Source organism: Triticum urartu, chromosome 3 (genome assembly GCF_003073215.2).
Source record: "Triticum urartu cultivar G1812 chromosome 3, Tu2.1, whole genome shotgun sequence".
In the NCBI taxonomy this organism is placed as follows: Eukaryota; Viridiplantae; Streptophyta; class Magnoliopsida; order Poales; family Poaceae; genus Triticum; species Triticum urartu.
Genome location: NC_053024.1, coordinates 728856617 through 728881940, shown reverse-complemented (window position 1 = coordinate 728881940; position 25324 = coordinate 728856617). Strand labels below are relative to the sequence as shown.

The 25324-nt window shown below is 45.3% G+C and overlaps 1 protein-coding gene, 2 non-coding genes and 4 pseudogenes across 3 annotated transcripts; 2 read left to right on the top strand and 5 right to left on the bottom strand.

Moving 5' to 3' along the window:
- Positions 1 to 632: 632 nt before the first annotated feature.
- On the top strand, positions 633 to 1241 carry LOC125547345 (annotated as a pseudogene).
- Positions 1242 to 3259: 2018 nt separating this feature from the next.
- TRNAS-UGA lies at positions 3260 to 3346 on the bottom strand. Its single transcript has one exon. It is a non-coding gene; the product is annotated as a tRNA-Ser (tRNA).
- Positions 3347 to 7148: 3802 nt separating this feature from the next.
- Positions 7149 to 7567, bottom strand: LOC125549474 (annotated as a pseudogene).
- On the bottom strand, positions 7464 to 8328 carry LOC125549475 (NADH-ubiquinone oxidoreductase chain 3-like). Its single transcript, XM_048712881.1, has one exon. The coding sequence runs from the start codon at positions 7966 to 7968 to the stop codon at positions 7612 to 7614; it is 357 nt and encodes a 118-aa protein (XP_048568838.1). The 5' UTR covers positions 7969 to 8328; the 3' UTR covers positions 7464 to 7611.
- A 2837-nt stretch (positions 8329 to 11165) lies between these two features.
- LOC125546267 lies at positions 11166 to 14625 on the bottom strand (annotated as a pseudogene).
- An 857-nt stretch (positions 14626 to 15482) lies between these two features.
- TRNAC-GCA lies at positions 15483 to 15553 on the bottom strand. Its single transcript has one exon. It is a non-coding gene; the product is annotated as a tRNA-Cys (tRNA).
- Positions 15554 to 18978: 3425 nt separating this feature from the next.
- LOC125549473 lies at positions 18979 to 22407 on the top strand (annotated as a pseudogene).
- The last annotated feature ends 2917 nt before the right edge of the window (positions 22408 to 25324 follow it).

The following is a 25324-nucleotide window of genomic DNA, read 5'->3' as shown; positions in this document are numbered from 1 at the left end:
TAGCCCCGGGCCATGCTATTCCATGATATTGGAAAAAGTTGACTAATTATTATCATCGTCTTGAAAGCTGGGCACCTTTTGAATATGAGTGGGGCTCCTAGTCTAGGCGGCGCCTTCGTGGAGCCAAACCGAAGGAAGAGCAAAAGGGCGAGGCCACACCCGGCTTCGAATAGGAGGGGGGCTTAGCTCTGGATCCCGCCTGCTTGCAGAAATGAATGGATCAGAAAGGGGGCTGGGTTCTATTTCCGGGCCGGGCAGGAGGTGAAGGCCAGAAGAAGAAGAGAAGTGCGCCTTCCCGGTAAGGAAGAGGATAAAAAGGTGCTGTCATCTATCTCGACCTGTTTCCCGAGGCGTTGGAAATGAAGACCGGCTCAGAGAATCACTGGCGTGCTTTCTCTCCCCCATCGTTTCGCCAACAAAGAAGTCATCCTTGACTTGACTATTGACCATTCCATCCCTACCGAGCTGCCTCTTCGAAGTATTTACCTCTGCCTTTCTTTTTTGAGAACATACCCTTCAAATCAAAAAGAAAAAAAGAAAGAAAAGTTCCTCGTCTGTGATTTAATCGGCCCTAAGGGAGTTTACTTGACCCATTCTCCAGTCTCCCGCACTGATCAAGTGTGCGACTCCGTATGAGGACCTCCTTCCCTTTTGCTCTGCCCACTCTCCGTTCACACGGTTATCAAATCAGAGGAAGGGCGGGCAGCAGGTACCATGAGCCCTCTGTCCCACACATCTATCAAGAAGCAAGTGTAGTTCACCGGTTCCACCGAATGCTCCTATCTCTCGGCAAAGATCGTGTGAGTGTGCAGTTATGCTTCGGATGCTTCGCCATGGAATAGATCGATTCAGTTCCCCTTCTTTTCCCGTGCACTCTCTTTGTATCTCCGACACACAAGGAAGGACGCGGTGGGAAGAAAGCTGCCCTAGCCTCTGTCCGGTCGATCATTCCGCTGGCATCTTGCATTCACGCCTCCGTTTGACTGCCGCTCAGGAATGTAGTTGTAGATACGTGAGTCTTAGTGGGTCGTTGGCTCCACCTCTTATCTCCTTCTACGACATGCTGTAGTCGTCGCCATATTCAATATGTCACTTAGTCATATCTGCCTCGTAGCGGGTCAGCACCTCCGAAAGAAAGGGAGGGAGGAATTCATTCAGTGACTCCGTGATCGCCCTCTGATCAAAATAAGGTAAAGCTTGAAGATAAGTTTTGTACTCGATTAATTTCTCAGTCCCTCTAGTCGGGTGGGCGCCGACCGACCGGATCCCCCTGAAAACCATACGTGCGGGTCTCCCCGCATGCGGCTCACGCCATTTGAGGTGGCCCAGCCCAGCATTCATTCACAAATCCTGTAGTGAAATTGAGACTGCTCGACCTCGGAAGCTAATTCGCGTGTAGGCAGCGCTGTCTTAATACCGTTGACTGTATCTATTCATTGATACATTGGCTCACTCCCCCCCTCTTTTTTCAAGAATGAATGAGCCGCTCGGACCTTCCATTTCCGTCAAATGACCCGGCTTCCCCTGGCTCTTCCACCATCCGGGCTCCCTTTCCTCCCTATGCTCCCCCGGCGCAGGCCCACCATGCTTCGCGCCTGCGGCGTTTTCGCCATACGGTCTTTTCCAGTAGTGCCATCCTCCCCGCAGGCTGTCTGTATGGGTGGGTTGTCCCTTGCTGCTACGTTCTGTTAGGCGCTATGAATTACAGGAAATTTAGTGGTTGACTTGGACAGCAGGCGGGTTACACGTTCCACAGTGCCGAGATGTGAGGTGCAGGTGGTGATGATCACCCCGGGGTATGCGCTAGCGCCCTTGACGGACACTCTAGGCCCCGCCTACGCTCGTGAAAACCTAGGTCGGTCCTCCGACCAGATGTGTGGATAACGAGGCCACCTTCACAACCTTCTCCCTTCTATCTTTATCCAAAGTCAGGTAGGGCGGTTCGCTTGAGTTGCTCAACCGTCCCTTTGCCCGGTGCTCATGACGCGCTACGTTCCTCCATCCGTCATGGGAAAGAAATAAGAAAGAAATAAGAAAGAGATTATTCCCATGCTAGCGGCTTCCAGTACCACCAGTACTCAAAATGCATCTCCGCGCGTCTACCTGGCGCTTTTATTAGCCGCCTTGCATGCAAGCGAAGCGCTATTGGCGGCAATTAATAGCTCACTGAGCGATGATTGATGCAGTCAGTCAGTGCCCTCGATTATTCTATTCCTGATAGAAGGATCATGGCGCCCCGGAAGCATTCCATCCAGCAGCAGCATCTCCTTCAACCACGCGAGGACAAAACTGATGTTAGCTACATTCGAGCGTTCACCGCACAGAGGCGATCTCGAACACTACCTATGATAATAAATCCAAAGGAAAGGTCGACAAAATGATTCAATCTGACTTTATCGGTATTCTGGATTGAGTAAAAAAGGGATATATGAAGTTCAAGGCCTTGCCAAAACCGTCATGGCCCTATTATGTATAGGCCGTACTAAGCCAATAGCGAATAACAAACTCTTTCCTGCTCCCTCGACCTTAATTAACTCCCCCATCCTGCCAAGCCTCAGCTGCTAGCCCATTGTATCTAAGCACACTGCGGCAAATTGATAGAAGTAGCTAAAGATCTCGCATCCGACATCTCCAGCCGAACGGTTAGGCAACACTAGGGCGCCTGGGTCAAAATTCCGCTTAACAAACAAGATGTCGAGAGGCGAACTCTGTAATTCCCCTCCTGCAAAAGTGATAGCGGCTGTAGCATCCGTGTGGAAGAGGGTAAGCTTTCGGCAACACATTTTTCAGATTGTAAAGGATGAATACTTGTGTTGGGTCCTGCAGACCAGGATAGCCTCAGATCAAAACCTAATAAATGTACCTGGGGTTGATCATATTTTTTGGGCAATAAGTATTCAGGAATTTGAGCGCTTATGTAGCTAAAAACTCTGCCACCTGAATACTTGATTCATTAAGGTCGTCACCCTATACCCGGAAGTCTCTATCGTTTTCTTTGTCTGTTAAGCTTCACAGGGTTGGGACTCCCTAAATCAAACTGCAATCGTTGTTTATCAACCACTCACGACGACACCGAGATCTTCGACTTAGCTCCCACAGGTCATCCACCCGGGGCGGAAGATAACGAAAGGGAGACAAAGTCCTAACTAAATCAACACACAATAACCTCAACCTTCTACCCATTCCATCCATCATATCAGTCGAGTCGAGGAGATTCGTTCTTATCTATAGATAAGGCAAGAGAGAACTTATGACCTCGCGGATGGAGAGGGATTCGAACCCCCGGTATTCCTATCAATACTTCGGTTTTCAAGACCGACTCTTTCAACCGCTCAGACATCCATCCCTGCGCTCGCCCGCCCTATCTATCTGCGCGCTGGCAGGTAGGGGCAACTCTATGTGATTCGCTACGCTTGCTTGCGCCCCACCCCGTAAGCTGACTCCATTGCCTAGCGGTTAGCGACACTTTTCCGGTAGTACGAATCGCTACGCTTCGCTTCTTTCTATATGATAATATGCACCGTCGGTTGCTGCGCTCCCTGCGGGTAATAGCAAGAGAGTGAAGAATGAACGATCCTCAAAAAAGTCAGCAGTGAATGAGTCCGACTCGAGTTCGTGAGTCAAAGGCGTGGCAAGAGAGCGAGTTCGACTCGCGAACGATCCGCAAGTGAAGGACCGATCCTTTAACGCCAGTACTGTTGCGAGACTGGTACTTGGCGGCTCACGAGCAACATATAGAAAAAGGTTGCCCATCACTCCCTCGCTCCTTTTTGAAGGCCCACCGCTCCCCCTTTCTTTAAGTATCTATCCCGGCTTGCATTTTGGGGCGAGTACTACAGTTCCTCCATAATCACACAGAACGCCCAGCTTCGAAGAGCTGCTCTCTCCCCAGTCCACAGCAAGGTGTGGAATCTGGATCTACTGTGTGTTCTGACTCTATTGGATCAAGTCAGATACTAAGCCTTCTACTACTACTACTTAGGAGATCAAATTCTATATTTCAGAGATTGGACTCTCTTACTGTGTTTTTTCAGGGCTGTTCCCGAGCCAGGTTCCCTGGATCCATTCTTACCTAAATGGATGAATGAAGAAGGGGGCGAGCAGATACGACGGCCACACACACTTCTTTTTAGCCGAATAAAGCCGGATCTACTACACGGCTAGGATCAGAGAAAGATTGAGAAAGCAAGATCAAACCTACTCTACTATCGATTCAAAAGGTAAACAGCCCCCGAAGACTTTATCAATGAATGGATCAAAGAAGTTTATCTATCTAAGTCATCGTATATAAGGGAAGAAGCCCGCCCCTGATCGAAGAATGAAGAAGCTAGCCCGGGTAGACTTTAAGACCAACTTGGTGTAGAGACGACTATGATGGTCGGCCTCCACAGACTGAACGCGGGAGATTCTTTAACCCTGTTTTTAGTAGTGCGAGGAGGATAGAGCTCCCAGCAACGACTGATTGTTCGTACGAGCGAAGGAGCGAGCATGCTTTACCCTTAGAGTGAAGTTGACATTCACAGGTCTTGTGGGAACTCCTTCAGTTCAGGTAGCCATAGTCACTCAGGGCTATAGTGGTAGTAGCAAGATTGAAATTGTGAGATTGGCTCGATCACAAACTATCAAGAAGAAAGATCAAGATTCACTTTTGTCGGGCAAAGAACTCTATTGAGGAAATGACTTCGCTCACTGAAGACCAAGCAGCAGCCATTCTAGATGAAAGGACACAAGCCTAAAACTTGAATGCGGATCTATTTATCTGGAATTCCTATCTTCAGAAATAAAGAGTTGCCTATCTTCAGAAATGCTGGTATAGTTGACTTGCCTCTGTTCTCGCACTGCTGTCTGCCAGGGTCTGAACCATTAGGTAGAGGATCAACTGAAAGAAAAGGCAGACAGAGATCTTGCGCCAGATCCGTATACATTCAGCACCCTCATTACAACATTTGCTAAGCATGAAAAGTGGTTGGAGGTATGCTTATGTGCACGAAAATGCAGGAGAAAGGATGGCACCCAGAGACGAGGAAGGGCGTAGCAAGCGACGAAATGCTTCGGTGAAAGCTAGAACCAACTCTGCGAGGAAAGCGGAAGCAAACAGTTATGATGTGGTTGATAGTGTTTTTAGGGATAACCTAAGTCGGCGTTACCCGACATAGTCAACGGGGTACCTTCATTCTTTAACAATTCCGGACATAGGAACAATGAGCTGTCTCCACGGCTTCTCTTCCAAACCAATATCGCAATGGATCTATCTTCAGCTTATTCTCTCAATCAATGAATGCGGGTCATCGTGGAGAATCAGGGGAAGTGTAGACTATAAGTAGCCAATTTGCAATTCATTTCCTTGGCAATGACGAGTGATGGTATCTCGAAGCCATTCATCTTATCTCTGCAGCAGGAGATTCTTCACCGGACAAAAGATAAGGAAAAGACAAAGAAATCCCATGGGTAGTTTTTGGAAAAACCTATTCTGTAGGAGAGAGAGGCCTACCTATGAAAACTAGTATGTATCTTTTTCTTGGATTAAGCAGTGCAGGAAATTGTCGGTCCTAAAAACAATGTGTCCCCATGATCATTTTACATCACGATATCTTTTTCTTCTGGTTATGCGTTTTCCTCTTCACTTTTCTTTTTATTTATTTTATGGAATCGTCCGGGAAGAAATGGGGATAGTGATTGATGGCATAGAGTTTTGATAGAAAACTCGTATCAAAATCATACCAAAAGAAAGTCTCGATTTGAGGAATGGAATACAGGTCCATGATAGAACACAGACCGGTAAGAGAAAGGAAAGTAAGCATAGTCTTCATTGAACCGGAAGAACAATTTGATTTTCCGTCAACAAAGTAACGCTGTGCAAACTCATCTGATCCCTGTTTGGGACTTCTTCTTCATGTCACGAGCCGGAATCGAACCGGCGCTTTCCAGATGCATGGTCAGGATAGATACCTATCAGATCGCGACTTTGATTTCGCAGTTCAAGAGGAGACCTCCCTACATCTGCGGGCTGGCGGTCCTGCCGGCCAGCCGACACAAAATCCAATTCGAGTTTTCAATACGGAGCCTGAAATAGTTTTTCAATTCAATACGGAGCCTGAAATAGTTTCTAAATACAATACGGAGCCTGAAATAGTTTTTCAATTCAATATGGAGCTTATACCAGTCTAGTTCAATTAAAGATCAAATGGCGCAAAATAGTTTGCTTAGATGGGAAAATTCCAAAAGCGCATATAAAAAGACATCAAAAAATGCACATACATCGGTACCCACGGAAAAGGCAAAAGCGCCTGGCCGCTAAAATAAGTGAAATGAAATAAAAAATACATCTGCATTTGATAATACATCTGCATTTGAGAAAAGTAATCTATATTTGCATTAGCAGCAACGAAATAAGGAATCTGAGAATAAGGGTTTGGATTAGGGGGAGGAGGGGAATTTATTTCTTCTTCCAACTCCATTAAATTAGAACTCACACTTTCTACGCTCATAGCCGGCCCATTGACAGAATTTGGGTATGACGACGCTGGGTCAAATTCCACAAGCATGCCGTCCATTGAATTCCGGAAAAAAGGATCCATCGTGATTCCCCATTTTTTCAGCTCTGCTCCCAAACAAAAGAGAAAGGGAGACTTAGTTTTAGATCGGCATTGGTTTTTCCAACGAAAAACAAGAACATTCTTTCACGAACAAAATGCTAGTGGATTTGTAACGCATACGATGGATTTCCCATCGACGAAGGCCACACGTCCCTCACAGCCCTTTTAAAGACCAAACCATTTGCACCAAATTCTTGCAAATCTGCCAAAGCCTGACGGCGATATTCGACCTGATGATCCCATTCCACCCCTCCATGCACTGCTTCAGAAAGCGCGCTTATATTAGAGGAAAGGTCGGTTAGCCAATACGGATCGATATCGTCCACGATTTTATTAATCTCGACGCGTATCCTGGAAGCAAGGATTACCCCTGCATTCTGTGGATCGTTCGGATCGATAATAATCTCATCAAGGAGCTTGAGCATCCTATCCCTATGCGCTTCATTGGTGAGAGGATTGACTTTTATTTCGTTCTCAAGCCCTTCTAAGCGAAGAATAGCGGAGAGAAATGGTAACGTAATAAGGGAAAGGGAGCTAGCTGCTTCCATATCGCCCCCAAAAAAGAACCAAAAAGTTCCAGAGGCATCTTCCATTCATTTCGATTTAGGTCTTTCTGCACCATATTTAGATCTTCCCTTTCTACGATCCGGAATTCCCAGCAAATCCTTGACTCCTCGAATACGATGGGATTTCACACCTGGCGAATCTTTCACTCTACCTCCTCTGACTAAGACTATAGAATGTTCCTGCGAATTATGACCTTCGCCTGGAATGTGAGCAAATATATCATGTCAATTGCTCAATCGTACTTTTGCTATCTTACGTAGATCTGAATTAGGTTTTTTCGGTGTTCTCGTCGAAACACGCATGCATACTCCTTGCTTCTAGGGACATTGATCCGAAGCTCGAGTACGGTCCGTGCGCCGTTTTTCTTCTCTACCATGACGAATCAATTGATTTTTTGTAGGCATCCCTCTTTCCTATGTCCTTCCCCCCTTTGCCCTTTCAAAAGTGGTTACTCCCTATCCGAAGCACCCCTTTTCCATTCATAGAGAGATCCAGTCATCAAAATCAATAAAAAGGCCATCATGGACCAAGATCCAAACAGATCAATCTTGTTAGGAGGTACTGCCCAAGGAAAAGAAAAGGTGACTTCCGGATCAGGGATAATAAATAAAATAGGAACCGGATAAAATCGTATATCGAAACGACTTCTGGCATCACCGGAGGGATCGGAACCACATTCGTAGGCCGACAATTTTTCTGGATAGGTCGAACTATTGGAAGCAAATGGAAAAGGAACACCGAGTGGAATCAAAGAAACTAGCGGACTGATCACTAAATAGATACAAATAGGTGCAAATTCCGACATCACCAAAGCCCACTTCGTTCTCTCGCTCTCCTCGCGGCGCTCCTTGCTCGCGGAGCGGCATACCGAAAAAAAGACGCTCAGATGTGGATTCGAACCACTGAAGGATTTCAAGGGCAATGCCCCTTGCTCTTCCCACTGAAACAAGAAAAAAAGGATTTGCAGTCCAGCAAGAAAACGGATGCGCTAACGCGCAACGGCTTTCGCGCTAGTTGCTCAATCCGTTGCTTGTTTTGCTCTAACCAGCTGAGCTACCAGAACCACTTGCCTAAAGTCTCTTTTCTTCATCTATGAGCATCCTACCTGCAGTGGAGGAGCTTGCTCAAGAACCGAGAGCCGGCCAGGGACTGGACGACCCTCGTTCGGGAAGGTCTTATTCGCTATAGACGCCACCAAGAACAAGAAAGGGGCGCTCCGCTCCTAGTCACTAAGCAGCTATTCTGTCCGACGGCGGACTCCATCAATCTGAGGTTCTTTCTCTCACGTAATTTCGCCCGCCTGTTCTACTTCCGTGCCGGAGGAAATGGGATTCGAACCCATGATACAATCTTCTTGTATGTCGATTTAGCAAACCAATGCCTTAAGCCACTCAGCCATACCTCCAAGTTGTTGATCGGAATTGGATGTGCCGGGTTGGTTGCCCGAAGATCCACTGCGTAAGCCGTAGCGCGCGTACTCTTCTTTACTGAGCGAGAAAGACTCTATCCAGATCTATGGATCTCCCCAGCGTCCAAGCGAGACCCCATCCAAACCAAATCCGCCACTCGTTGGGCGAGGCCTTGCTTTCTATGAACACCTCACCACTGAATGAGAAACTTAGCCTCCGACCCGACCAAGAGAGAAGACAGGGTCAAGCCGACGCCGCCCTTCCTCACCTGCCTGAATGGAATGAATATCTCCTTCGTCTAGTCGAGAAGGGAAAAAGCCCGGCGGGGAACAGGACCGTGACTCTTCTAAACCATTACATGACGGAGAAGTCCATTCTCGTCATGATCGATCCACGTCCTACCATAGTGCCCGGAGAACCTGCTTCTAGAAGATTCTATAGTGATCCACTGGAATCGGCCTCGGGTGACGCCTCCCTAGTCGTCGAAAGATTTCATCCCTCGCTCGGTCGTTAAGGTGGGGTGAAAACTGCAATTAATGCTCTATCTCCGTCATAGAATATGGGATACTCACTTTCAAGGGCCTCGCATCCCCAGAGCCTCAGACTGGCCTGCCCTTCCAATCGGGGTTATAACGGGTCCGATATCAGCAACACCAGCCAATCGTGTTGGTATGGTGGGTTCCCCATACCCACTATTCGGAAAAAAAGCTTGCCATAGCAGCTCAAACCTCCGATTGGGAAATGGGAGTTCTAACCGGTCCTAACCCCAATTCCAAACAAATTAATTGGACCGAGGTTCGTGCAGGGAGAGAATAGAAACTAATAACGATGGAGCAAGAAAACGGATGCGCTAACGCGCAACGGCTTTCGCGCTAGTTGCTCAATCCGTTGCTTGTTTGGTTCGAGGTTGAGCTCACCCGCCGCCCTACGTCAGTAGTCTTCCTAACTTCTATTCCCTTTTTTTTGCTCTAAGGTAAGGTCCTTCAAGAACAGCATTGTGGTCGCAACGGGGCTCTGGGTGAATATTGTCCGCCCGTATGAGCCGGGCTATGAATATTTATAGGTCGGGGTCTTTACTGAAAAACCACAATACTACACTACAACAATTTGAAGAAATCCGCAAGTGACTCTAATTTGAATTCACTAGTCGTGTTTAGTTTTTTTATTTCAATATAAAAAATCTGCCAATCCCGATATTCCCACATTTCATTCTGGTCCAGTGTCCATTCCTAAATGAAAGAAATGAGCTTTGCCCTTCACTCACTTCTGAATGACTCCTTTAGCACTCTCTTTTTTATATCAAAAAATAGAAACAGTTTACCTTTACCATACCTTCCAAGCAAGAGTGTTTTATTGCAAGATTAAGTTATTACTGAACAAAGAGAAATTCCCATTATAAAGGATGAGAGAAAGTCGGAAGCACTTTTTTCTTATTCTAGCAGACGGAATTGAATTGGTCTAATTTAGGACTTTCCAATCGATTTTTATCTTACCTAATTCTATCTACGCCCAGGGGGTAGGTACGTCGCAAGCTCTGGGCAGCTATCTTATTCCAAAGAATCTCTCTCCCTAAAAGGTTGCCAATACCATACCTCTATTGAACCCTACTGGATCCAATTGTTTAAGTGTTTAGTCGAGAGGAACCACATTGACACCATGCTTGTGCTAAGCCACAGCTCCATCAAACTAATCTGGATTTCTTCTTGTTTACGAATAATGGGGCATCTGCCTAACCCTATCAAACCTCTCTGCAACTACTTCTCTCTGTTCTCAGCAGCCCGAAGGATTTTTCGAGTCTCAAAGTCCTATTAGAACTCCCGCGCTTGCTCCTTTGGAGCCAAATGGATCCGAATTTCGGTAAGATAATACAAGAATCGTATTTGGTTGGGTTCTCACTCTGCTGTTCAGTCTGGCGCGGGTGTGATACCGGTGAAGAAGCGAGTAGTTGATAGTCAGGGAAGTAGATTCCTTTAAGGAGAGAAATTCATTGGTTTAGCCGTTAGACAGAGCTTCTTTACACGACGGTAGCGGAACAGCCCAGGCAGCTTAACGTGCTCTTGGCACAAAGGTAATAGAATGCAAGTCTGACGACACCCGGTACTCGGGATCTCCTGCTTGAAGAAGCAAGGAATTTCAATTACTCAGCCGTTGAATAAAATAAACTAGATACCCATGTTTCCAATATTTACTTCTCTTTACTTGCAGGACCTGGCCTAAGCATAAAGTAGATTTGCTGCACAAGCTCAAGTGGAGGAGGAAGCAGGGGTGGCGAACAAAATGTTGGTATGGAAGATCTCTTGCTCCCCCCTGAAGGGTTCTTAGATTACCAAGTAAGGGAGGGAGGTAGGTACCATGGTTTCATTCTCCCATCGAGAGGTTATGATACTAGCAAGAGTCCTATTCTTCTCCTCTCGATCCTACCTTGGGTTATGTTTGACAGGGATGGTCAGTGAACTTCTATTGGTTTCAAAGGAGGAAAGAGATCCATTGGGGAGGGCTCGAAAGGTTATTCGATATCAAAGGTTGACCCTCGACGCGCCGCAGCCACTATTTTGACTCCTTTTATGCAATTATGAATGAAACTTTCTTGATTCTAATGCAACTTATCCTTTTGGAGTTGACGTAACAAACTACGCGAGCCTCCCGATGAAGCCAACAGAAATCCTATCCGAATACTAAAAATAAAAGGCAATTTCATTATGGTGGTATACCAGCCGCCAGTTCTGGAACTTCCAGTTCCAATCGGAGCATATAGATCCGTAAATGGATTTGTATGTATAGCCACTTCAGTCGTGCTCCTCGTTTCTCGAATGGAAAAAAAGTATCTTCTTTCTGGGAACATGCTAAACCAGAAATTCTTATGTTCGTGATTCTTCATCCACCGATGCAGAAAATCTTCCAGTTTTCCATTCTCATATGAGGCAGGAAAGTTTATGGGCAACAGGTCAGCACAAAGTGATTCATCATGTTCAAACATGAACCTTTCACTCGTTGGGGACGGTTTATAAATCATCAAATTCCCACAAATGGAATGAGAAGTGGGTCCATGTAAATGATCGAGACCTCGCAAACAACAACGTTCCTTCCCCATATGGAGTTCGGGACCCAAGGGCAATCGTTGAGTGAACTGTATCTTATTCGTATTAGTTGACCTAAGCCGCACCATTATTGCAGGGGTGGGGCTCGGCCTCCGAACCGTACGTGGGACGAGTTTCTGCCTCATACAGCTCGGGCCGAAGACCGGGGAAGTTGAGGAGAGATGGGGAGACCCAACTGCTGCCGGTCGGGACGGACAGGAAAGGGGGCGGGGATAAGCTTGTGAAGAAGCAAGCTTATTGCCCCACCCCCCAAAAACAAACCGACCCAGCAAGAAAATGTATGCGCAGGCGCAACAAAGCACTCATCCCTTGCTTGCTGCTTCGCGTTCTTTCTATTCCATCCCAGTCCATTCCGGGATAGGCGGCTAATATAATATGTGCAGTAGTCGTCGTCTGACCAATCGGCTCGGACACCAGACCACTTGTGCCCGCCCATTCTGTCTCGCCCTAAATGGAATGGCTCTCTTAGTTACGCTGTGCCCCGACCGAGTCCCCACGTCCGCTTTTATCTGCCCGCAACCCGGCCAACACAACATTAGGGCCGTCCCCCCATTCTATGCTGACCCGGGCCGGGGCTCGCTTTTTGGGAAGCCCGTTCCCACCGCGCTCACGGCCCGGCTGGCCTGCCAGCGGTAGTGGGAATTCTCCCGTTCCCTGGTCAAAAAAGGGTTGGTTGGATGCGGGATCTACTCCACGAGGAGCGGTACGGACGTAGATGATATCATCACGACCTCTCTTTGCGTACCGCTAGGGATGCTTAACGCCACTTCGCCAACTGGCATTACCTGCGCTTTCGTGTCTCTCAGTGTGGTCAGCACTGGGTGTTTCCGAGCAGTGAGGCTTACACCCATTCGCATTAATTCATCCAAAGTTCCTTACCCTTATGCATGAATTTTGGAATAAGCCATCTTCCTATCAAGGTTAAGGAGTCAACTGAGCATCTCAGCGGCGGGATTGAATACCCGGATCGAATCAGAGTTCACGCCGCCCGCCCTGAACAAATAGAATAGGAGGCATGGGCCACAGGTCGCACATAAGCCATCGGGTCGCACGACAGAAGAACACCCAACATAAAGATGCACACTCCTCCATGTGAAATAGAAAGATTCATCTTCACTTTTTTGTAGTAGTCGTGAACAACAGCCATCAGCAGTCGGCTCGTTGGTAAGGCGAGAGCTTCAAGCCCGCTTTCTGGTGGCACACCCCCCAAACAAGCACCACTCGACGAGGGGGGGGGGAAGCTACAGGCCCAAAACCTTCGACCCTTCTTTCTATATGGGGGTGCCCGAGGCACCTCATCTTGTCATTTTGTTGCTCATTCCCCTTAGGCCAAAGTGTTTGGCTTTACTTCGGAGCGCCCGCTCACGCTTCGCTGACCTATCGTGTGGTAAAGAGAAGAGAGTACGAAAGAATTGTAAACAGAGCAGACCGCAGAAAGATTCTAAATATGACAAGTCCCCCATGGATTCGATAATAAGGAAATGAAGAACGGGAACGAAACGAAATAAAGCATTTCTAGCGGATGAGCTTCTCTCCATTTTGTCTGGTAATAGAATAGGGCGGCTTGCTTTGACCAACACTCCACTTTTTGCTCTGTCCATGGAGCGTATGAATTTCCTTAAATGTAGATAGACCAAAAAAGGGAATAAAGGGATAGGAATAGGAATTATAGTACCATTGGAAGAAGAGGCACCAGTGGGAACATCTCTACTGACGAACCATTTCAATAGTACGGGTGCTGCCGTGCCACGGGGCACGACCATGGAAGTAATGAAAAAGAAGAAGTTCTGTAGTTGGACCATCTGCTCTATCCGTTCGATTTGAGCTTCTCCAGAGAAGATGAGACGCTAAAAATGAAAGTGTTCGCAACGCATACCGAAAAAGGGTACCTATGTTGCCGACCATTAATGACTAGTTCGAAGACCAGGAGCAGGGGCACGTGCCAAGAAAGATTTGTTACTTTCCCTATGGTTTTCGAACGTTTTCAATAAAACCTTCTCGTAGAAGTATTTTCACAAAGTTTTCGGTAATATTAGTAGATGCTATTCGAACCCTTCCTTTTATTAAGATTCGAATTCTTATTCTTATTATTATCTAATTATTCTTTTTTTCATGTATATGCGTCAGACACAATCTACTAATTGATCTATATTCTGATACCCTACTATATCATAGTCTCTACTACTAGTATTTTTAATACCTCAGGAGCTCATGAGACTCTTTGAGTGAAATTCATAAGTCTCAATTCCCGAGCGATCGCACCAAAAACTCGAGTTCCTTTTGGATTTCCTTCTTGATCAATGACAACCGTCATCATATCGTATTATCATACCGTTGTCACGTTTGAGTTCTTTACATGTACGTACAATTACAGCTCGTCTTACTTCTGTCTAATCTTTCTAGAGGCATTTTGGGCACTGCTTCTTTGATTACAACAACAATAACGTCACCAATATGAGCATATCAGTGATTACCAGCTCCTAAGATTCGAATACATATCAATTCGATAGCCCCACTCCGTTGTTATCCGCTACATTCAAAAGGGTCTGAGTGAGATGGATCTTGGAAGTCTGGTTTTTGATTGGATAGTGATCTCGGGCACGAGTGGTTGATCTTCGCGGGCCGTGAATGGCCATGGAAAGGAGTATTGATGTCAATATGTTCGATCGAGAAGATTGGACGATGAAAGACGGATCCTTTGTGGTTTGAATAATAGGCTGTGGTCTCGATATTGGGCTATGGGCTGATTGCTTTCTGTATGAGCCTCTTGTGATTGGGCTCTCGTGGGCGGATTACCCGATGTGTACTCATCTTCCAACAAAGAGGAGAAGACATAACCAGAAGAATTGTGAGAAATAAGTCAATTTATCAAGTTGAGGCATTTCGATTTGGATTTCCAATAAGAAAGACAGAAAAAGACTCCTGCGCCCTCGAGAGAATTCTCTTTCACTTGCATTTCTTCCTGAAGTTGGCTCAAAGACCTGTCCAGCCTTGATTTTCCCAGTTATTACTCGAGCGCACTGAGGCAACTCTGAACTAAGCTCAGGGGAGGGGTAGTAGGTATGCTTCAAACCCTCCGGCACCTTGAAGAACGATGGCACTAGATCGGGAAAGATGAATGACCAATGAGGACAGGACAATGGGGGAAGTTGGTAATAGAGAATCCTCCCTTCTTCTTTGCTTTCTTGCCTGAAAAAATCCAAAACTAACCATTGGAACCTCATGGGCTACCGAGTTAGGAGATTCATTTTATTTATTACTTTTACTTTTTTTTTACTAAGTTATTCTAAAAGATAAGAGCTAACCGACCATCCTGATTGAATGTTTGAGTACTCGGAGTCTCTCGTAAGTATGGAAAGAAAGTCTCTTCTTTCCACAACTCCTAAATTTCCCATCAGCCTATCCAATCTAATTCCAGACAGAGTCAGTAGACCTTACTTTAGTGTAGGTAGTGTCAGATAATTAGGAAGTCTTGATAGTCTTTCGTATAATCTCTTCTTCAATCCTAGGAGCAAAAAAGGAATGTCCTTTAGGGACCTTTGGATACCAAGATTTCCGACCTCTTACTTTCGTAGTTATGAATTGCGGAATAGAATCAATTATGAAATTCATAAGTATATATCCCTCATCCCTATTGGTATCGGTTTGGGCCACTACCCAGAACCCTGCCAGAGCCCTATTTTTAAGAAGAAATTGACAGTCTTTTTTAGAACTAGAACTATGGTAAAATCCAGTATCGACAGGCCTAGTTCTTTGCAAGAATTTGTCGAGTTCAATCAGTACAATAAGAAATCCTAAGTATTTTTTTGGTCAGGCGACACCCAGATTTGAACTGGGGATAAAGGATTTGCAGTCCCCTGCCTTACCGCTTGGCCATGCCGCCAAATCCGATCCAAAATCGAGCAAAATCTTATTCATCCACATTATTTTACTAATTTTTATTCGTAGGAGGGGATTATTAAACCCTTTTTGATTTTTTTTAGATCGTTGAATCCCTTTGTACTTATCCCTTTCCAATCCCTTTTAATAAATTCATTCCTGTTTTTTATTGGACCCAGTTTTATTCTCTTCGATTGATTGTATCTCAAAACACACATTGCTTAAATACCTTCTCTTTCTATTGAAAAGAGAAAGGATTTCCAGTCACAGACTGCCAAATTGAGGAAAAATTGGAACCATTAACTATATTATTAGTTATTATTTGTTATTTTGATATTTTCTATTTGTTAGTAGTGAACGGTTCTAAAATGGGTATTGTATCCCAAATAATGTTTCCTTAATGGCATAACAAAATCAAATTGATTTACGGCTAATCAGTATCAATTAAAAAAAAGAGAATTATGATATTGATATAGTGTGACCTGACCCCTGTTGCTCCAAGTGAAATTCTTTCTAGGGTTCTTAAAGATATTCTCCATTTTTTCCCTTTCCCTACAATAAAGTATAGTCTGAAGGCTAGCACGCACCATTCCTCGCTTATGATAATCTAAGGCCAAAAAGAAAGAAGGCTCACACCATAATAATACATACCCTTTTTCCTCGATCGTCAAGGTCGTGGATTTGGATCGATTTCGGTTTTACGGGCTTCATACATTGTTAAGAAAAGTACTCGGCATTGGAAAGCATCACGTTCTGGCCACACACAAAAGAAGTCGGTGGAAGGTATGGAATTTCTCGGCTGAAGGTCAGAAAGAAAGCAATCGCCAGTGCTCTCGGTTCCAGCAACGAGTCTTTTCTCTGAGAATTAAGGAAAACAAACTAACCTTGTCTGTCTATGTTCACCTTGACATGAAAGACTCTTTTCCTAACCTGACTGTTCTACCTGGCTAGTTCACTTCACTTTTCGAGGGATCCTGGATTGGAGTTCACTTGTCTATGAGTGTCCGAACAGCTTCAGATCCTTCCAAGGCGCAGGGGTTCTCTCTCCATTCACTTTGAGCTGGGTTTCTTGTGATCTTTTTAGTAGTTTTTCCGTCCAATTTTATGGTAAATTAAGTCTTACACAGCTGTCCCCAAGGATGTCCATTCCATTCGGCAGGGACTCCATCTCGCATTCGATCTCCCTCCTTTCCCTGAAAGAGTCGAGGTCTCTCTGGACTTCTCTTTTGCCTCTCTCCCAGATTCAGAAAAAGGGAGGAAGAGGGCCTCTCGACGGGAGTGATTCCCCGAAAAGAGATCGTTCCCAGCATCCTCGAGTTCGTAGTCAAACTCACCTTCATCCACCTTTCATGGACTGGCGCGGGCAAGCGCCGATGTCTGGAGCAGGAGATGGAAGATTGGGTTGAGGAGGCTATCAACGAGTCATCAAAGGCGATAGATTGGTTATATTCGGATTCATTTGATTTTGATTTTCTTTTTTTTGGTTGTGAGAGGTCTAAGTCCACAGCTGGGGAAGAGTCGTCAGATGACAATTGAAGTAGGGGTCTGCCTCTTTCAAAGGGAAGCAAGAGTCTCATAGGGAAGGAGATCCTGCACAGACCAATCCCAATCAGGAAGAGAGTCTTGTTGTCAATGAAAGCAATTTTTCTATGTCACATATCTGCCTATCTCGTGTTGTGAGCTATAAAGTACCCACCAGGGGGGGGTGGACCAAGAAAGAGGCAGGCGATTGGGTCCTTCCCATCCTCTGTGATGTCAGTCTCTTTGTCATTCTTTCACCCTTGCTGAGTAGCGAAGTGAGCATACTCAAGATCCAATTCATCAATCATTTGAGTTGGTACGAACATAGGAATCCAGACTCCGCTTGATTCGATCTTCAGTTTCGACCTTCATCAGTCAGGAAAAAGAAGAAGGACCCACTTATTCCACTCGGAGAGACCGAACCAGGCAACAAAAAAAGAAAAACTGAAGGAAGTTCTCTTTCCATTCCAACTAAACTAAGTGAAAAAAGGGGGAGAGCAAAACAGAAACACAGGAACAAAGAAACTATGTCCAAACCAACGAGTCCTTTGGTCGACTCTAAAGAATGTATCGGGAGTTGGGAGTTAGCCGTCTCATAGGAGTGATAGCTGGGTTTTTCACGGAGTTTCTTCGTACGATTGAAAAAAAGAGTGCTCTAGGTCGGAGAAAACAAGAAGAAGATTGTTCACCAGTCTGTCTCCCAACCTCTTTAAAGCAGCTACCTACCGTGATCTGGTCTTGGGACAGCATTGGCACCCCCGTTTGCTGGATCTTCTAGGCACTCTAAAGCGCTTCCACGAGAGACAGATGGACTTTGAGTTATAGACGGAGAAGAGCCTTTAGAGGATCAAGAGTGATTCCTCAATAAAACAAATGGGATTTTGAGGGAGGGCTGAACGCGATGTACTGAAGGGTTCGCTTTCGCTGATCGGCGCCAGTCTTTCCTGCTGTGAATTTCCCAGGTCGGGAGGGGCCCTTTCCTTCTACCTTACTGAACCCATTCACCAATGATTGGATCACTCAAAGCTAAAGACCAATTCCTTCCTTTTAGGTGGTCTAGGTGGCTGGGATACTATGCCCTTCTTTTTAGAGGCTCAAAGACGAGTTCTTTGAAGGAAGCAAAAGAACCCATGTGTCTCGGATGAAGTCTACCCTCTTTTTGTGCCGGGAAGAAGAATGAGATCCAACTCAAAGTTCAAGGAAAGCGGCCTAGACCACTGACTTTTGATGGAAGGCATCTGAACATGGATTGGTCTGATAAAGCCAATTTTTCGGCGGATCAAATATTTTCTGAGAGCACTAGACCTTCCCTCTTTCAGGATTGATTCCCACTCACTGCCTGATAGCAGGCTTGGCCCATGAGACCTATTGTCTTATTGTACTAGCTCACTTCACTACTTTGGAGGATAGGTTTTTCCCCTTTTTGGTTCGCAAACGCTCTAACCCATCGAGAAGCTCCATCCAAATTAGAGTTGATGTGAGCACTTCCCCAGAGGCAGAGGCTTTTTCTACAAAAGGGTGGGAGCATAAAATGTAGGTGAGTCAATTGCATGTGGCCTTCAAGTATTTCGTATTGTAACAATATTAGATCGGCATCCAAACAAAGGTGCATGTATAGTTCCTAAGGGATACAATTTTGTCCTAATCATCGAGAAAGATGAAATAAGTTGATAGCACGATCTCGTACTAACACATACTCTCTAAATATTGAAGAACTTGCATGCGGCCTTCAAGCCACAACCGCGGTATGAGTTCTGATCTCAGACTTTGGTTTGGGGGCTGCTGGCCCCTTCGCGTCGACAAGGAAACTGTGAACGACAATGGGTTTCAAATTAGAATAAAACGAAGACCCTATCGAACAAATAAAGGAAATGGCGGAAAGGGGGAAAAGTAAAGTATAAGCGACATATGGCCCGAAAAGGAAATCCAATTTCAGTAAGACTTGATTTGAATCGTAGTTCAGATCCAAGTCTTTACAGCGAGGGCGACCGCGAAAGTCACTGAATGGGTACGGTCTGTCTTTTCCTGATCTTTGTTTGTCCCCCCAAAAAAGGCGTGAGAGGACGTTGCAGATGTCCGGGATGGACACGACTTCTTCTAACGCTAGAAGACCATAGGAAGAAACCCGAGACCAGAGCATGTCGTGAAAGACGCACACGGGGCGGGCGTGCTTCGACCGTTTCTCTAGGGCACAGTTGAATGTAGATATCATGAACACGAGGATAAGGATACCAGGCCGAGAAACCCGGGAAAGTACTCCCCTAATGTGCCGATCACTAGCGCATCCAGGGCCCCGGCGCCCAGCTCTACTGGAGAGGCCGTCACTGATCTGAAAAGTGCGTCTGCGGTTCGGATAGACTGATTCTGCGAATGCCTAGCCCCAGGAATTAATAAAAAACAAGTGCTAAGTTTCATTTCAGATCAGTGAATAAACCAAAAAAGAGACCTTTCTCGCTCGATGCCACACTATGCCCCGCTTCAACAAATGAGAGTTTTTGGTGGAACCGGTGAACCACGCAAGCTGGTTAGATGCGTGGGGCAGAGGGCTCGTAGTACCTGATAGCGCAGCTATGCAGTGGAAGGGAAGGAGCCTAAATCGACCCCCTTCTTTCTTTTTTATTCAAAGACACAAAAGCAAGCACAGTACAAAGAGATTGGACTCTCGGATGAGACTAAGCAGCTACCGTTCCGACGCGCCCCTGACCCTATCTTGATTCAAACCGAAAACCCTCTCTAAGGTGGAGCCTAGTTGAAGCTGTCATTCAAAAAAAAATGGGAATCCAAATTCACTTTTAGGGATATAGATGAAGTCTTACTCAGTAAAGAGAGTTGTAGATTCGTAGAAGAGGATCAGAGTACACGAGCTACAAAAGGCAGCTAGCCAATGAAAGTAAGTGGAAATAATATAGTACTTTTGTACTGACCCCGAAGGGGCCCCCGGTTGTTTTGTCGTTCCCTACCCCAACGTTAGACTATTGCCTTTTTAGCCTACGCTTGCTGCTTGCAGCGTGATTCGATAGATCTATCGAATCCATGCTTCCCCCGCCCGAGCGAGACTCTATCCAGATCTCAAAGAATTAACGAGCTAGGGCGGCCGGCGGGCAAAGAAGGGGGGGGCGTTTACTTGAAATGACAACCGCCTGCTTCAGCAGCGGGGGCTTGCACGAAAGCAAACCTACGATTAAGTGCAGTTGCTTTCGCTGATGGGCCCAGTGAGGGGGCATTGTCCCTCAGTTCTTACCAACTCAGGTGTTGTACATCTAACTTATTATCTTCTTTTTTTTCATGCAAGCCTGACCTCAGCTGTCCATTTCTTATTCATTCAGGGCGCCCCTAGGACTTGGCGGTGCTCCTTTCTCAAACCAGAACAACTCTGAACGTAGGGAAAATAAGGAAGACCACCTGAGCGAACGACCGAAGGGACTTTACTTATCCGAACGAACGTTAGCGGGCTTAAGCTAAGCTATCACGAGCTGTGCGTTGCTGGCTTGATCGGCGGGGAGGAAGATCTCAAAGTTATGGGGCAAAGGATCAAGCCGCTTTGGACTTTTGCTTTGTCCCCCGGGATCCACCACAGGTTGGGTTTTGAGAGCCGTGTGATGGGTGACTATCTAGCACGGTTCAGAGAGCACGTGTATTGTTAGTCTGCGCTGGTGAATGGAAGCCCCCGGCCGCAAAAAAAGAAGCGGCTCTTCTCCACGGCTCTGTCCACCATGACTCTATTATTATTATGGTAAATCATTGTATCCAAGATGTCAATTCTTAGATCTTATTTTAGTTCGATCGTCCACCTACGAAACTCGCCCTTGGCTTTCGTCTCGGTAGGTGTATTATTCTACATTTCAAAAGGACATTCATTCATCTTTCTTCCTGGCGATCACCCATGACTAAACGAAAAAAGACAAGAAAATCAAGACCCTACTACAGGAAAGGGGCTGGTGCCTGACATTGGGAAGTTCGGGCCGATCGGGTGTCTTCATTCAAGCGAGGGTACAGAGGAAGAATCGAAACGAAGGTAGAGGCCGGGGCAGGGAAAGAGTCGAGTCGATCGGACGGGAGAAGCCAAAACAAATCCGGATTTGGCCAAAAAAGATGCAACTTATGGATACCATGAACGATCACCATCGAGAAGAAGAATTTTGATAAATCACTTCGGGGTGAGCGGGGGGCCTTCAAGTGCGGCCTTCAACGCCGGGGTTGTAAATGGACATACCCTTTCCTTATGGGAAATGTCGCCTCTCCTTACTAAAAAGAATAGAATCCAGTTTATATTTTTAACCAAAGAAGTCCCGCTCTGACGGCCGACGAGTCATCTACTAAAAAAGGACCCTCCCCGCTGTGCGCCCCTCCTTTGAATATATTCGGTCATGCAATACTTTTTTTATACTAAGAATTAAAATGCATTTCGACCATCGTCCTAGTTCTCAATCATTTCGTGCACCGGGTGTGGCTGAACCAATCTACGATGGGGGGAGCGGAAGGGAGGAAGCTTATAAGAGAATACGCTCTCGCATCGCTTTTTTTAGAAAGCTCTACCAGCGATAAAAGTGTTTTGGCCCGAGCAAAAAGAGGTTGATCCACTTCATTCGCCAAGCGAATGATCTTCGCTTCGGGAACAACAAAACCACCATATCGCTCTTTCCTTTTCTTCGGTGCTACCTTCTTTTTTCAAGGGATGGGGTGGGGTGTATTAATAACCCTTTTTTGAGTATGCCCCGGAAACAACTCCTTAGCTCAATTTAGGGAATCAAATGTAGAACCTCATGGGTAAGGATAGTAATGGAATTGATAGAGGAAATTCATAGACCTAGGTAGGATAGGAAAATTGATAAATGGGAATAGAGATGATGATAGAGATCATACTGAGAAAGAGGATAATTCCGTACGGGTACAACTCTTATTTGAACGAAGTGCAAAAAATGACGATCTTTTTTGTCTAATAGAACAAAACAACTAATACCTTAATTGAGTCGGTAAAGATCAATCTGTTTATCAAAGTTGCTTCTCTGATTGCTCAAGACATCTCTTTCAACTGAGGAACAATCCCAATCTCATTTCGTTCCATTTTTTAGTAAAATAGTGAAGGATATTCCATTAATAATGCCAAAAGGGGTGGAGGGGATACGTATTTGTTGTTCTGGTCGATTAGGGGGTGCGGAAATAGCAAGAACTGAATGTGGAAAGTATGGAAAAACATCTTGTAATGTATTTAACTAGGAAATCGATTATGCTCCTGCGGAAGTATCTACTCGTAACAGAATTTCATGTGTCCAAGTGCGGATCTCATATAGTCAAAATAAGAAGGGACGTGCTATATCCGAAACGTACGAAATATAGTAAATATTTTAAACGCAGACGTAGTAGGGGTCACGAACCAGATGGTACACAACTTGGTTTTGGAAGATATGGCACCAAAAGTTGTAGAGATGGTCGTCTTTCATATCGAGCCATTGAAGCAGCGCATTGGGCTACAATCGGACAATTCCATCGTGCTATGAGCGGACAATTCCGAAGAAATTGTAAGATATGGGTAAGAGTTCTCGCAGATCTTCCTATTACGGGGAAACCCGCCAGAAGTTCGAATGGGAAGAGGAAAAGGAAATCCGACGGGTTGGATTTCTCGTGTGTCCACGGACAAATCCCATTTGAAATGGATGGTGTGAGTTTGTCAAATGCTCGACAAGCCACTAGATTAGCGGCGCATAAACCATGTTCGTCAACCAAGTTGTTCAGTGGTCGTAACGTAATTGGTTAGTGGGGAAAAATCCGGGCCGGGACTCAAAAGAATTTGGCGAAGTGTTTGTTCCTGAACGAGGGAAGTGGAAAGACAAAGAGGGATAGGGAGCTCGCCTCCTTCTTTTTTGTAATCGCCGAAATTGTACGACGACCCTTCTTGTTCCAGGCATACGACCCTGAGACGGTACGGTGTCACTTTTCCGGCCCGGTAAAGTGACAGTTATATAAATAAGAATAAGAAAGAGAAGCGTGATGTTGTCGTGTTGTCAGCAATCAAATTCTCGTAAATAGATAGTACGGTGTTGTTTCAATTTTCTGTTCGTACTCTGATTGCTGGCTGCAGCTCGATCTTGGCAAATCTCTCAAATGGATGTAAAAAATGCTTTCCTTCATGGTGATCTACATGAGTTTTTTCTATATGCAGCCACCTCTGGGTATTGAAGTTCCTGATGGTCATGTTTGTCGCCTTCGAAAGGCCCTCTATGGGAAAAAAGCAACCACCTCGTGCTTGGTTTGAGCGGTTCAGCTCTGGTGGTTCAAGCTGCTGGTTTCTCTTCTAGTGAGCATGACCCTGCACTTTTCACTCATACATCTGACCGCGGTCGTACCTTGCTTCTTCTTCTATGTTGATGATATGTTGATCACTGGAGATGATCAGAAGTACATTGCTTTTGTGAAGAAAAAGTTGAGTGAGCAATTCAAGATGTCAGATTGATTTTCTCTCAGTTATTTTCTGGGAATTGAGGTTGATCAAACTAATGATGGTTACTATCTCTCTCAGCATCGCTATACTCAGGATTTGATCTCACGCTCAGGTCTTACTGATACACACACTTGCCGCTACACCCATGGAGCTCCATCTCCAATTGCGCCCTAGTGATGGTACTCCTCTGAGGGATACCACTCGCTATCGTCATCTTGTAGGCAGCCTTGTGTACCTCACTGTGACCCGGCCTGACATTGCTCATGCAGTCCACATTGTCAGTCAGTTTGTCAGTGGTTACTTGAGGGAGATGCAAATACTTCATTCTTCCATAGTGCTGCCAATGGAAGACACATAAAATGTAATATTGCTTCTTTGGAACATGAAGGAAATGTTATACAAGATGAGAAAGAGTTGCAAGAACACATTTCTAGTTACTATAAGAGACTATTTGGTTCAGAGGACAGGGGGGACATATCTCTTGGTGGAAGCCCCTTGGTCAACAGAGCACATGCTATCAGAACTAGACAATGAAGAGTTGACTAAGCCTTTCACTATGGAGGAAATAGAGTTAGTAGTTAAAGAGATGAAAACCAATACAGCTCCTGGCCCAGATGGCTTACCAGTAATCTTTTAGAAACATTTTTGGGAGATGGTTAAAGAGATGGTCAAAAGAATGCTTGATAGCCCGCATGCTGAGGAGTTTCAACTTAGAAGACTTAATTATGGGGTGGTTACTTTGATTCCTAAAACGAAAGATGCTGCAACTATCAAGCAATATCGGCCAATATGTTTATATTTATGTTTGTTAGAAAATTGTGACTAAAGTACTTGACAAATTAGGCTTGAGAGAGTTGTGCAGATAAGGTGGGTGAGTTAAGAGTCAGACGGCATTTATGAAAAACGGAAATATTTTAGATGGGGTGGTCACTATCCATGAGGTGTTTCATGAGCTTAGGAGACTAAAACAAGAGGGGGTCATACTAAAGCTAGACTTTGAAAAAAGCATATGACAGGGTGTGATTGGGATTTTCTACAAGAGGTTTTTGCTTTAAAAAGGGTTTTTTTAGTGAGAAGTGGAGAGGTTGGATAAACAAGTGGTTAGAAGGAGGGTGCAGTGATATTATCATATTTAATTTAATGGAGGAGGTTGGGGCCCATATTTTTAAGAGCTACAAAGGAGTTTTTCAGGATTTTTGTCGATGAGGTCTCCTCTTCTTTTATTGATTTGGTGGTTGGTCACAGAAAAGGGGGGTCACTCAAGTGTATACGGCATTTTGATTCTTTCGTTCCAGATCGCGGTAGTACATGTTTCGGACTTGCTTCTTGGATTGTAGGAGGAACGATATCTTCAGGCTTACTTTAGAATGGGGTTGGGCTTGCACCCTTCTGTACATACAAGGTGGGCACCCATTTCTCGGTTAAAATGGGAAATCCTATTAGGGGGTTAGAAATTGCTGACATGAAAAAAATCCTTTGCTGTATAGGAATTTGAAAGTAAGTCAACTCCCTTCCTCTTAGAGCAACTTTGTCGCTAGCCTGTGACTACTCTTTCTATTTGATTGAATGTCAGCGAAATCACTTGTGTTTCACTAATGTGACTAGTCTTTTACTGCGGTTTTTTTTTTTCTATAGAGAAGTTACTGCGCTAGAGATGCTTTTTAAAGGTTTGCTTGGTGGCTTCCTTGCTTGACAGGCTTTCCTTGTTGATTTGGCTTGGTCTGCTAGTTCCCCGGGAAATCAACTTTTCCTCTAAGTCTTAAATAGCAGAACTACTTCTTTCTTCAAAGAATGTAGCATACCTAAGAAATGATT